The sequence below is a fragment of the Simochromis diagramma genome, unplaced genomic scaffold (genome assembly GCF_900408965.1).
Source record: "Simochromis diagramma unplaced genomic scaffold, fSimDia1.1 OVJJ01000205.1, whole genome shotgun sequence".
NCBI lineage: Eukaryota > Metazoa > Chordata > Actinopteri > Cichliformes > Cichlidae > Simochromis > Simochromis diagramma.
In genome coordinates this window covers 4,222,569-4,237,200 of record NW_024386782.1, presented here as the reverse complement: position 1 = coordinate 4,237,200, position 14,632 = coordinate 4,222,569, and the positions used below count along the sequence as shown (strand labels likewise).

General features: G+C 43.8%; 1 protein-coding gene across 2 annotated transcripts in view; it reads right to left on the bottom strand.

Annotated features, from left to right (window-relative positions):
• Positions 1–3,665: 3,665 nt before the first annotated feature.
• Positions 3,666–14,632, bottom strand: part of skila (SKI-like proto-oncogene a) — a 34,616-nt gene continuing 23,649 nt past the window's right edge. For both annotated transcript variants that reach the window (XM_040017291.1, XM_040017298.1), the window contains exons 5-8: positions 13,473–13,615; positions 9,278–9,648; positions 8,387–8,617; positions 3,666–7,350 (exon numbers count right to left, since the gene is read on the bottom strand). In XM_040017291.1, coding sequence (XP_039873225.1) covers positions 7,108–7,350; positions 8,387–8,617; positions 9,278–9,648; positions 13,473–13,615 — 988 coding nt within the window. In that variant the 3' untranslated portion in view covers positions 3,666–7,107. The remainder of the gene's footprint in view (positions 7,351–8,386; positions 8,618–9,277; positions 9,649–13,472; positions 13,616–14,632) is intronic.

Here is a 14,632-nt window from a genome sequence, read left to right as displayed (position 1 = left end):
AGGTTTAAGAAACCAGTCTGTGATCCCACGTGAGATAAGTGTGCGTTTGCCTCACATTTCATCCACAGCTACCTTCTGTTGGCTCTCACAGGAATTTTTCCTGGCTATCTGTTGATGTGTCTTCCTGCTCACGCAAAAATAACTTATTTAGTTTTCTTGATGTTTACACCAACTAACAAACCAACAATCTCTGTATCATCAGCAAAGCCAACATTAAAGACATCAGATGAGCCAGGCCAGCATTCATTAGTATGAGTAAATAAGACTAATGATTTAACATTCCCCTGTGGGGCTCCAGTGTCAGTGCTAATGGTGGGTGATACTTATCTTATTTATCACTCAATGATCTATCATTGAAAAAGGACTCAACCCTTATGATGGCTGCGCTGTTGACCTTTTTCTGTGACCACCTTTGCATTGTGTGGTCTTACAGTGGTCTTTCATTATGAAATCCAGATGGAAAGTCCACAAACAGAGCACATACATATGTTTTTGTTTTAGTTCAGATGACAGTGTATTACATGCACCATGTACTCTTCCTTCTTGTGGGTCCAGTTTTTTTCTTGCATGTCATTGAGAACATCATTCTCTCAAAAGTTAATGCTACTGGACAATAATCATTTGAAACCCATGGTTGTGACGTTTTTGAAGCAGGAGCTATTGATGATGGTTTCCAGGTTCTGGGAACACACTTCTTCCCTCCACACTACCAGTTAATCCATCAGGTCTGGCTGCTTTTCTAATATTGATCTTTCTAAAACGTTGAGTGCTGCAATCACTTGCTTGTCAGGCTTAAGCCGTTCCCTAATTCAGATGTGTTGAAGTGTGATCCTTCAAACCTCCCATAGAATTTATTCAATTCTTTCTTCCCCCACAAAACCTTTAAGTCACTTTTCCCTCTCTTGCCCTATCATTGTGTACACTCCCTGCTCCATCTGTGTTAAGTTATCTTTCACTCTATTTTCTGCCTAGACACCTCATCATCACCCAATGATGACGAGGTGTTTGTTCGTTGGTTCAAATCCTCAGAGTAGCATACAGAGCACTGCAATGGCCCACTGCACTCATGGCTGGTTGGGCTCATTTTTACATCATGACTCAGAGGTTGCAAGCTTCCACCTTCAAGCCAAAATGATTCATCTATTTATTAGTTAGCCTACTGGCATCCACCTGCTGGTAGACTGTTCTTTCCATCTTCCCACTGCCTGTTTCCCACCACCACATGCACAGGTGCTGAGTTTTTCACACCTCTCAGGTCCTGCATATTGCCATGCTGCTTGTCCTGACTCTGTGCTGCACTGCGTGCTCGCCATCCTCTTGAGATTAGCTGCTACATACAGATATCTGTGAATTATCCTCCTTTGAAACCCCAAACTACAGAATAAATTTGCACTCAGTCTGGGAGGAATTTTGTCAACCAAGCTCTGTGTATATTTCTCAACACTTGGACCCCCTCCCTGGTTTTTCTGGCTGTTCTCTTCCTTCTACCCGCAGGAATACCCTCATACCTGGATCCGAATGGGGTCTGGCTGCGTTTCCTCAACAGCCTTCTGATAGCGTCTGCCCAGCCTTGCCTTGGCTGCAGTTCCTCCTGACAGCTTCTGTGGTTGGAGATTTAATTTTAGCCTGGCTGCAGAGGACAAAACATGACTGCACAAAGCATTTTACTAAAGAACCTACATTATAAGAAATAAAAAACAAACATTTTATTTATTGGAATAATGTGGATTTCCCTGTAACAAACTACAGAGAGGTACTATCTGTTGGCTTAAAACTTTGATCACAATAGCTCAGCTGAATTGATTATCATTTCCCAGATCTCCAGAGGACCTAGATGATTTTGGTAACTCCCTGACTTTTATGTAGCACCAGTTTGAACTCAAAACCACTGGTGACATTATGCAGGTACAACACCACCAATTATAAAAAGGTAGAACATTCTTTCGTTGAGGTCCAAAAATAGCTGCTGGACACATATGTCACTCCTGGTGTTCTAAAGTGGCGACAGGTTTATTTTAGCATTGATAACTGGAAATGACTGTTTTCTGTATGACTCTATCAGTCTGTCACATCATAGTGGAAGAATTCTGGCCCGTTCCTCTTTACGTTGCTTCACTTCATTAAGAATCACAGGCAGTCATTTATGCACAGCTCTGTTAAGATCTCTCCACAACATTTCAATCAGATTGAGGTCTAGACTTTGACTGGACCACTTACATTTTTCAGCAATTCTGCTGTAGATTTGTTGCCGTTTCGTTGTCCTGTCCCAGTTTGACCCAAGCTTTAGCTGTCAGACAGATGACCTCACATTTGACTTTAGAATACAGAGGAGTTTATGGTCGACTCAATGACTGTGGCTGTAAGACAAGGCCTACTCATCACCCCTCCACCACCGTGCTTGACAGCTGGTATGATGTGTTTGTGCTGATGTGCTGTGTTTAGTTTTTGGCAAACATCTCCACTTTGCTCTCATCTGCCCAAATGAAATTTGTTCAGATGAAGCCATGCTGCCATGTACTTTTTACAGAGAAGAGGCTTTCCCCAGTTCAGTCCTTTTCTAAATATACTGTCATGAACTTTAACATGTGAACTGAGGCCTGTAGAGCCTGACATATAGCTCTTGGGTGATTTGCAGTTTCTCTGAACATTGCACAATCTGACCTTGGGGTGAATTTGCTGAGATGTCCACATATGAATGATGGACTTGTCTGGCCTTATAACCCTCTTTTTTCCTTGGCACTGAGTTAACACACTGACCTGCTTTTACAGAAGAGCTCAGAGTTACTGCTGATCAGTTAATCAAGTGGATCTGATTATCAGCACCGGACTGTTATGTGTAAGGATGTACAGGACCGTAAATGTTGGTGAGCTCTATACTTAAAGGCGGTCTAGAAAAAAGACATGACGGATTTTGACACTACAGAACTTTACTTGAATTTGATCCAAGTTCATTGTCTATACAGGGTTTTATTTACAAGATCTGAAATCAGGAAAGGGCAAAAACAGAAAAAAACAAACAAACACTAGATACAACTGAGGTATTAGCTAAAAGCATTTACAGGTATGTAATCTTTCTAGCAAATATCTATGATGATAAACAGAGATGCAGTGTCTTCTGCCTAAAAAACATCTTTTTTTATATATATATCACAACATGAGGTAGGAGAACAGTGTCTCAATTCATGCAAGAACAAAAGTCTCATCACACTGTAGTATTGGCAACATAGTATGCAATGGTCATACACAGACACTGTTTCATGTTTCAGAACAGCATCAAGGGGGAAAAAATAAAAGGTTTGTCTTTTTTCCCCCATCTATAACAGGATGTGTATCAACGAAATCAGGGTATTCCTTTTAGTGACCGGCCATCAGTGTGATCAGCTCTACTTAAAAGGCTAATTACAGCCTGAAGAAAAGAAAAGAGAAAACAAAGAAATCACACACCCAACTACAAATCAAACCACCTTCAAACACTTCAAAGGTCAACTTGTAGCCATTTACAAGTTCTCGTCACATAGGCGAATGGTTATGCAAATCTTGCATTCAAATCTGTTCATGTGGTAAATAAAACACAGCTACCTCCACTTTTTTTTTTTTCACTTTTTTTTTTTTTTTTTTTTAAGTCAGTTGGGCAAAGTTCACACCTGTAAAAACTGTACAAACTAGATCCAAGTTCTCATAACACAGCAAAATGCAAAAAGGCCCAGCACGCCCCATTATTCTTTAGTCCTTTTTTTTTTTTTTAATCATTGTTATGTAGTTTAAAAAAGTTAAACAGCGCCCCCATGTGTATAAAATGCAAACTACTCAGAAAGTACAGACCTCCCTTAGATATCTGCTCGTGTGTTGAATGTTTATATATATATTTATATATATATATATATATATATTTATTTATATATATGTATTGATATATTTTTCAGCTGAAGAGGTAATTAAGTGAATAAAAACTAATACTGATTATATTCTAAGTGAGAAATGACGAGGATAATATATGATCTTAAATCAGGACACAATCGCACGTCCAGAGCTACATGAGCAAGTTTCTCCTGTTTCCCTTTTCAAAGCTGCTGTGCTTCAGTCAGACATTGGAGGCCCGCCCACAGACACACACACACACACACTTTCCAAACAAATTAGGCTACAGGTTATACTCTTCATGATCTGACTCTATATTCAGCTAGCCTCTGATCCACTCGCGATATAAAACTTGCACACGTTCAATATTCATGCATATGAGCCAACTCAATAATCTGTGTGTTATGTGCAGGGAAATCTTTTTCTGTTTTTTGTTTTTTTTTGTACATTAAACAGACCGATAGTGGCCCACAGATACAAAAAGTAAAGGGGCAGTAAACCATGCAAAGAAAAGAAAAATTTTCATTTTATCCACAAAGCATTTTCAATTTTGCTCAGAGGAGACGGAAGGGAGGAAAACAGCTTACATTACACAGTAAACAGTCCATTATGATGAAATCCACAAAAAAGTATTTCCATCAGTTCATAAAGAAGGGAGGGGAGTGTGTAACAAAGTAATATTTTCCTATTTTTTGCCGTTGTCCTGCATCGCATCTCAGTAAACCACGTGTTCCACTCCCCCACATCCACACAAAGTCAAGTTCTCACATCAGTTTTCATGAAGAAAGCAAAAAAGAAAAATAAACAAACACTGGGGCTGACTGAAGCCTCGGTTCTGATCCAAATATTATAACCTTTTAAGATTATTTATTTATAAGAACAGTTAATATATTAATGACTACTGTATTTACAAAGTGAATATAAATCTTTTAGTTAATACGTTAAATATTTTCTTTCATAATTTCAATAAAGGTTTAAATGGAACAACAGTAGAGTGTACATTTGTGGCATGGGGGTTGATTTTTACTGGTTTGTGCACCTGCACCTGCTTTTCTGACTGTCAACAAACCACAACTGCCCGCTTCTTCAGCTCTGTCATCGTAAAGGGAAGCTGTGTGAGAAAACAGGATGGAGCACAGTGGAATGTCTATCAATTTGCATTAATGGCAGATGCATTAAGAAAAAAAAAAAAGCTCAGAGTTTAACCGAGGCAAACCACCTCCCACACCCCCCCCCCCACACACACGATTATTTACACACACGCACACAGACAAGCTCGCTCGCTTAACCGGGATCTTCTTAGTGGCAATAAAAAGCTCCTTTGCCTGGCAACTGACACAAAAGTTTTCTCTTCCTCTGGCTGGACGTCTATAAGCTCTCCTGGGCTCTGACAAAAAAAACCCCAAAAAAAGCAAAAACAAAAAAACGCCGCACACCCCCAGCTGATCTCACGCAGGAGGCGGATGCACGGGCTGTGTGAGCGAGTGACTGTGGGAGAGGGGGCAGAGAGGGAGGCGCTGGCTGGGAGATCCTGTACAGTCTGGCTCGGGGGGTGGGCAGAGGGCCTCAGACAACAGCAGCTGCCCCCGATTCTGACGGCACAAAAAAAAAAAAAAAAAAAAAGAAAGAAAGAAAAAAGCCTCCCTCGGTACCTGCCGGCAAACGGGCCACCCAGCCTGCCGCAGGGGTGAGGTGGGGGGAGAGTGCGCTAGTCTTCTGGGCCCTCAATCCTTCCCGCTCTTCCTCTCCCTGCCTGCCCGGTCCTGTTTGTTCAGTCAGGCAGAATAACGAAAAGCAGGACCCAAACCACCCTGGACTAACTGCCTTCACCTGCGACCCACTTCTCACATGCGAGCAGGGTGGGGATACAACGGTCTGATAACAATAAAGAAGCCTGAAAGCAGAGGGGCAGACTACAGCTTTGATCATCTGCTGGGAACTCTGGGGCCATTGTTCTGCCTGAATGCCTGCACTGCACCGACGCGATCGAGTGTGTGCAGGCACGTAAGGATGTCGCATGAAGTATAGTAACACAGCACAGCTACCACGCGCGAGGGCTCTGCCTTTCTTCTTTCGGCTCAGCACGGCCCCCATGTCCAGACGCATTCCTTTCCCAGAGGGATCTGAGGGGGGGGGGGGGCAAGGAGTGCACAACACTTCTTCAAGCTGAGCCTGAAAACAGCAGTGTTTCCTTTCTATCTTGAAGATAGACAGGCTAGAGGTGAAAAAATAAAAACATAAAAATACACAGTGTTAAGGAGTTTCCGAGCAGAGGACAATGGAAGGTGTGCGCTCTTCAGAGGAGATGCGGGGCAGCTGGCGGTTCATCTAGCAGACTGTTTGGTCTACATCAGGAGAGCCCAGGTGGCCCAGCAGAGAGAGGAGAAAACCAGTCTGTCGCTAGGAGCAGCTGTAGTGCAGGAAACACTACTCCCTAGCTAGCTACCTTGTAGAGATCACACCCAAAAACACTCATTTCAAGTTCAGCATCACTACTGGCATATTTTCATAAGGTCCATTTTTTTTCTTTTTTTGTACAGTAAAGGTCTTTGTCCCCCATAAAGACTTGATGTTTTCGCATGTTACACAATGTAATAAAATGTCCGTGCAGTTTCCTGCGGTCGCTGGTACTTGGGCTTTACATACAGAAAGACAGAGTAGGGGCACGGGTCAGGCGGCGCCATGTGTTCGGGAGTACTGGCCGCTGTGCCAGGTAGTAGCGTGATGTGACGTCCACAAGGAGCAGCGAATCTGTATCCAAAATCTCAAAAGTCAAAGTCATTATTAGCTCCAGAAACCAGTAAGCAGGAAGGGAGGGTCGGAGAATATGGATTGGAGAACAGGGAGGGTCGGGGTGGGTTATAGTGAAGGATTGAGTTGGTCTTCAGTGGACCAGTCTTCAGTCTGTGAAGCAGCTATTTGTTCAGTAAAAACTATAAATTAAACCCAACATACATGCCCAAAAACCTTTAAATACTGTTTAAAGAGAGGGGAGTGAAAATTTAAAAAAAAAAAAAAAAAAAAAAAAAAACTTTTTTTTTTTCTCCTTTTTTAAATGATCATTGAATTACAAAAACAAAAGTCAGTCCTACACTAAGCAAAAGGAGAGCGTAATGCACAACTTCAAATCAGCCTGAGGAGACGTGACGCTCCTTTCAGCTTTGGGCTGATCTTTTTGTGTCTGTACACTTGGCGGGTGATGAGGAAAGGAATGAGGGGAGGGAGGGGAGGCACCCGGAAGGGCGGCAGTTACTTTTGGCCAGCCGCTGGGGCCTCTGAGCAGGGTGGGGAGTGGGCGTTGGGGGGTCCGGTGGAGGGAGTAGGAGGAGGAGAGGGGCTGCCTCCCATTGTGCCAGACTGGGCCATCTGCTGCTTCAGTTGGGCGATCGTGCGCTCCAGCTTCTCGCGCGCCTCCCGCTCCATGCGCAGCTCCTCCTGCAGCTCCTGCCGGTCAGCCTCCGCCCGCTCCAGCCTCTGACGCAGGTCGGACAACTGAAAGGAGACACAGAGACAAGAGCCACATTACTCTCACACATTTCCACATCTAATAGTAATCTGTCAACAGTCTTCATTTCAGATTTTTCTTAGCAGGCCCGCAACTGTTCATTCCTCTGTAAACTACTTTGGTCGTAAATATTTAAAGAAATGTTCCCAACAAATAATTAACTAAAGCCCAACATGACATCATCAAATTGCTGTGGCTCGTTCCGGCAACAGGCCAAAAAGCAGTAAAATCCCCATAATCAGGCAGGTGTTAACCATCAAAAACAAACCAACAGAGACCCTGCATTTAGACACATAGTTGGCTCAGAGGCTTTTACAACACACACTGCAAAGTGGTGCAGACAGAATAACTACTGCTGTGTTTTGAGAGCTCTTAAACCATCAGTCAGAGTAACCATTTATTGTATTTTTCCCCTTTTAGCAGTAAACAAAGAAATGTGCACCAAACCTTTAAAAAACCCCCAAAAAAACCCATGTTGAACTCTCAGAGCCACACAGAAATACGCACACCCGTTCTCTTAACAGAGGGACAGCTTGATGCCAAAGGCAGGAGGTGGAAGAGCTCAGGCCGATGTAACAGAGATTAAGATTAGGTCTACTGAAACCCAAACAGACGTCTGAGTATGTGCGCCGCACAGAGACTCACACAGCATCACAGTAAATTCTTTCTATTTGACTGGTACGTTTAATAAGTGCAGCTCCAAATAGTTTTACCTAAAAACCTGATTTAATCATGACTCTAGTAACTACAGATCCAAAGATAAATGTTTGTACATACATGCTGATGAAAATGAAAAGAGAACTAATTGTAAATGCTTAGCGAGCTCAACTTTAATATTAATATGCAGAGTGCTGTGCTAAAGTGTGCTTTGTTTGAGTCCCACTGGAGCTTTGCAATCTTAATGTCTTTAAGATAAAAACGCCATATGTTAAGTGATGCAAGCCGGTGAACACACTTTATGTCACGGAGATTCACTCTGATGCAAAAGTCTGTGCATGCATGTGTTCCCCTGTAAGCCCGTACCTGTGCTGTGTAGTGGGCCTCTTGCTGGCGCTGCGCTCCTGGCTCGCAGGCGCAGGCCTGCTGTCGGAGCTGCTCCAGACGGGTTTCCAGCTCCAGCTGCTCCTGGCGGGCCTGGCTAAGCTGCCGTGCCTGCTCGCTGTGCACCGCCTCCAGCTCGCTGCGCAGCTCATGCTGCTCGGCGCTCAGCTCCCGTAGCCTCGCTGCTTCGCCTCCACGCAAAGTCTCCAGCTCCTGGGGGCACAAAGAAAAAGTCACATTTCAGTGACTCCTGCAAATGGTAAATGGACCGATTCGCATATATAGTCTTTCTATCTAATATTCACACTCTGATGAAATTTGGGGGTCCAGGATCTTGCAAGGATACTTTAACATGCAGGCTAGAGCACCCAGCAACCTTCCGACTACTACCTGCTCTACCGCCACATTACAGAAGCTCCACAAGGAGGCTGTTTGCTTCAGTTTGCTTACATTTTATTTCATCAGACATTTTGTCACCAATACTCTTTAATGGTGGCATCTCATTTTAGATTACAAATGCAATTTTCCCCAAATCCCATTAGTGGAGAACATAATTCAACTGTAGATGCGAATGTCACCATAATCTAGTTCAACTCCGTTTCCATGCATCCAAACTGAAATTAAACCCAGTGCTTTAATAATACGCTAAACGAGTGAAACACTGATTTATATGAACTGTTCTGCTGACTTGTGTTAAAAACTGGTGGAACAATCTGATACTGACACGTTCCACGTGATGGGAGGAAGTAATAGAGGGGGTTAGTGGAAGGTGAAGATCACCTCCACATCCACATCAAGGACACTTCTAATGGGCGGAAACAGTTATCGGCTCGTTGATCTCGGCCTCGTTTATCTTTCCGACCACCGACTCACCATTTCCAGCTGCAGCTGCTTGTGCAGGGTGGAGTTGAGCTTCTCCTGCTGCCTGCTGTACATCTGCATGATCTCCACAACAATCCTGTCCTTGTCGTCCTCCAGCCCCCCCACCGCCGCCACAATGCCGCTCGTGGCAGAGCTCACGTCCTTAGCTGCTACATCCGTTACCGATGACAACAGCGACGCAGGAGGAGGACGGGGAAGAGGGGTGTGGGCGGTGATGTGGGTGGCTTTCTTGTAGCCTGGGCTGCTCGTCTCCATGGAAACTGCCTGGGTTTGGCATTCCCTCTCAGTGGCCGAGTCAGCAGCAGCACATTGGGATTTGGCCTCCCCGGCGCCAGCAGCGACAGCAGGCGACGCGTGAAGATCTGAGGAAGGAGGGAGATGAAGAAGATGAAGAAAGAAGTTAAAAAGAAAAAGAAGAAGAAGAAGAAGAAGAATGGTGGGTGAAAGACAGGAAGTGCGAGCCGTGCTAATGCACACTGCCACCCGCGCTTAGTAACACCCTCGCACAACCTCAAACGCCTGCAATTCTTCCTCAGCACCAGTGCACTCACACAGCGCACAAGTATGGCTCGGCAACAGCTGACGAACCAAACACTCGCCCACAAATTTTCTGTGTGTTTGCCCTCAGACGCACGCAGAATAGAGAGGAATAAAGGGCCATGTGTGGGAGCTGCGCTGCTCTGCGTGGGCTCCTCCACTGTTCAAACCCTGGCTTGTTCCCTCGCTGCGGCCTGTGAGGAGGAGCATCATGGGAAACAGTGGGTAGGGTGGTAATCTCTGGCAGTATCGTAATTTAATTTGATTCCAATCGCTTAAATGAGAAGGAGAAGACTAGTTTCATCTCTAGTTCAGTTCCAGCTGACCTGGTTTTAATGTGGGTGACTGGCTAATAAAAAGGTTAGAGTTATTTAAGCACCTCTCTGACAGCTTCCTGTGAGACAACTGTGACGTGAAAATGTAATTTGAAATATAACTTGTTTCATAATGACTAAAATTGATATGTATGTGAGAGCTGGAGAGATGTGGGAAAAAAAAGAATCAGGTGTTGGGCATCTATGGATGTTTAGTGCCCAATGTCTCTTTAGCCACTATGTAGGCTAATAAGAAAAAGAACTTGGAGGAAAATGTGCTATCAAGTGTAAAGTCATCAGTATTAATTAAAAAACAAAAAGCATCAAGAAGCTATAAAGCTAAACAGTGACGCTTAATGTGTTTTCAAATGTGATGTGTGAGTTTCAGAATTTCCACAGCACCAGTGCTTAACAATTCTCTTACATTTTTGATTCTGTGGAGTTAGAAATTCATTTTTTTGAATCTCCCTCAGGCTTGGTGATAGAAACAAAGACTTGCTGTACTTCCAAATTCGTTTGCACTTCATTTATCCACTGAGGTCAAGGTTGTTCATTTGTGGAGTTCTCGCAAAACAAAACAGTGTTTTTAAGGTGGAATTTTTAAAAAAGCAGCCTTTCTCCAGCCTCTCTGCAGTAATCTTACGATCCCATAAGCCACGAGGAGACTTAACACAAAGGCACAGACTACAGATAGAGTTGTTTTCTTTGCCCAACAAGACTTGCGGAAAGTGCCCTAGTGTGCTGCTCTGCTGGGCTTAGCTTCACTCACAAAATACAAGATACAAGATCCAACTGGCACAGTGACACACAAAAACACAAGTGCACAAATGTAGGTTAGGTATGGCAGTGTGTTTGAACCATAAGCTCGCAGACAGACAAAAATGATGATGAAGAAGAAGGTGGGGAACAAGAAGAAGATAATGATGAAGAAGGCGAAATGGTGAATGGTGACAAAGACATCAGGAGAACAGAGGGTAATGATCATGCAGCATGTGCGTGACAGGAAACGGGATGCTCTGTACACAGCATGTTGGACCCGGAGAGGACAATCATTTACTGACTCAAACTGGCTAGTGCATGTGTGTGCCTGCACACACACCCAGATCCATGCTCTGAAGCGCACAAATAACAGGCGTGAGTCATTTGGTGGTAGATCAAAAGGAAATAAACAGACGAGAGAGAGACAACCACAAAAGGAAGAGTGAACGGCACAGATATAACAGGGGGAGGAAGGCATTAAATGAGGGGAGAAAATGTTTAAAAAAAAGAAAATGATGAAGGGGTAGAAGGCTTGAGATGAAAGAGGCAGAAGAAGGAAGTGCAGGAGCAAACGGAGAACCCGCTCAGAGAGGAGGATGTGGAGACAGCTGATGGGAAGAGAAAGAGGGAGGAGAGACGGACTGGTCGGAGAAGAAAAAGAGGAAAATGCCTGAGAGGAATGAAAGAGAGGGAGGGCGACAGCTTGGCAGTCAGATGTGGTGAAATAATGGCATACAGAGAGCATTCCTGTGATTCATCCTCTCTCTCTCTCTCTCTCTCTCTCTCTGTATAGACGTAGATTATATAAAAATATACAGTACACACACATCTCATTAATGCGGGAAAAACATGAAAGCATGCACATGAAAACACACACGAGGAGGTCATGGCCGTTTCCACCTGGCCAACACCAAGGTGTCCCCTGAGTCTTTCTGTGAAGGTCAGCGCATGCTTGTGTGCGCCACTGTCAAGTGCAGCACGTGTCGACTTGCCGAGCGTGTTGCATGAACATGCATGTCACTTCTGCTCATGCTGTATGTATGCACACTGCTCATGCCTGCTATATATACGAATCATGTATTTTTAGCAGGCATGTTGTCAAATTGTGTTCTTTGAGACTCTGTGTGATTATTGTTGCAGTATATTGTGTCAGGACTTTGTCTGCACTCATTTAGCAGTACAGATACCAGCTCTTTCCCCTGAATTTACATTTAGAAATCTTTGTATGAAAGGGAACACCGAGTCCATTCGTGCAGTTGCAGGATGGTGGGAATTATTACACAAGTAATGGATCAAACCACACAGCAAGCAAGAGTGTGACATACCACCTGAATGACAAGAGGAAAACTGCTGGTGAAAGTTGCACATGTTATGGCCCCGACTGGATGGGCTTGGGATGTCAATAGCTCCCAGCCCGAGAGAGAGAAGAAGCTGGCTAACACTAATATGTACTCAGAAACCAACATCGCCTTTCTAAGAGAAACCTAACCTACTCCGATCACCAGCAGTGGCAGAAGACTGTTTGAACATGTGAGCGAGTTATATGTTAGTGGAGCGCAGCTGCATGCTCAGTCCAGACACCACAGATGCATCTCTAAATAAAAGCTGAACTGCCAATTTGTCACATGACACTGCACAGCTGTGAATATGGCTCATTTTTAGGGCGATTTTGATGACACAAAAATGTTTGAAAACTACTGGAATACCCAAATATCATTCGTGCTGAGTGTTTGTGGAAAGCGTTTATACGAGCTCTAGTTTGACAACTTTCAGCTAGAAAATAGTGGAACACAACTTTGTCAGAGATCACACTCCATGTAAATGTTTTTTTTGTCTTGTTATAGCCAAAAAATCTGCACTGTTAAAACAGTCTGAGTGTGTGTGTTGTGTGTCTCCAGTCAGTTTTATGCTTTTTAATTAGTCAAACTCCAAGTAACTTTCCATCTTCATGTCTGACATCGTTAATTAAAGAAAGACAATCTGTGTACAGAAACTCTTCCTCTACCTGCCCACTCACGCTGGGTTCTGCAGCTAGACTCCGTGTCTCTGCAGATGTGCAGCTCTTATTAACTGCTGGAGATCTAAGGCCTGTTATTAAATGGATAAACTGGAAGCAATTTCCTGCCTTTTGGCCCATTATCGGCTCTGCCATTTTCAGCTTTTCACTTGAACATAATTACAGAGCGTCAGCTGTTGCTTTTAATTTCACAAGAAGGTCAAGTAAGACAGGGTATGATCTTATTTGTTGTTCTATTTGGCTGATTTGTATGGTTTCCAAAAAGCATGATGAAGTCAGATTATCTTGGCAGCTTTGTGTCGGAGGAAGTCGCATCATCTCTGATCAGATTTTTCTTCTCGTTTACACGACAACAAACATGTTCCTGCTCTGCTTATCCAACATCAAATCCCTCAGGCAGAAGGCAACAATAACATTGTCACTGATTTATTTCTAATCCTAATTTGAAGACCAGATTGTGTGTTTAAGTGGTTATAGCATGTATGTTGAGCCATTAAAAAGCTTTACACGCGTCTTTGCTGGTTAATAATTCAGCTCTGCTGGGTGTATTATTACTGACCCATTGGCGGCTCGTCGTGGCCCAGCACTCTGCGACTGTAGTGGTGTTTGAGCAGTGCGCTCAGCATCTCGGGGCTCATCTCTGCCTCCCTTCGCAGTGACACATTGGGAGCCACCATCTTATCGTATGTGTACATGTAGTAACTGGAAGAAACAAAAAGAGAAGGCATTTAAGCACTCAAATAAACATCATCTAATTTTGAATCAATTCACAATTTTCTTCATTAACACCAACATTTGTCTGGTTTCTAAATATGTAAAGACTGAATTAAGCATCTGTTCTTTGCCCTTTTATTCTAGGCATACAGGAACTAGCGTCACCTTTTACATAATCTTGTCTTTGAAGCGATGATCGTACCAACAAATTATTGACTCGGCAGCTACTTTAACTAATGTGGCGTTTGCTCTAGCCCAAAGTAAATGGACGCTGGGAAGGCTGCAGGAAAAAAAAAAAAAAATCTCTGCCACATGTTTACAGGAACTCGGCCTAAACACATCTTTTGCGTATCACAAATGTTCAAGTAGTGGATACAACTGGGAGAAAGAGAGATTGTGCTGTGAGATACTCCCAGGCCACTAAACCAACACTGTTTCATGATGGTGTGAAGGGAAGTTAAAGAGAGGGAGAAAAAGAAAGGAGGAGAAGAGAGGAGCTTTGAACCCCTCCCCCATCAGCAGCCCCCTCCAGGCAGGGCTGAGGCTGGAACAGTGAACTAGGTTAAGAATGGCAGCTCAGTGGGACTCTGTGCTTCGTTTTCTTCCAGAGCAGACACACAACGCTTGGTCTGTCTGCTCGCCTGAATGAAAACCACTCCTCTACATGAAACGGCTCAGAAGCAACTGAATAATGTAAGCCTGGCTTGTATGTGACAAGTGTAGCACTAATGGATGTTTGTGGCGATCCAGATTCGACTTTAAGTGCTGCGGATGTCTGGCACGACATCCAACTGTTAGGGCGCTGCATTATTACCAACTCTGGGATGCAAAAGACACACTGCAAACTGGTCTTGACTGGTTTGTACGTGTAGCAGTCATGTGATGCTGACAGGTGACCAGAGCTATAAATCCCTCCAATTTGTCTGGCCTGGAGTCTGCAGGCCTCCACGCAGTCAGTAAGTCAAAGGCAGTCACATGTAGCTATGGCTTTAATCTGGGTCAGAT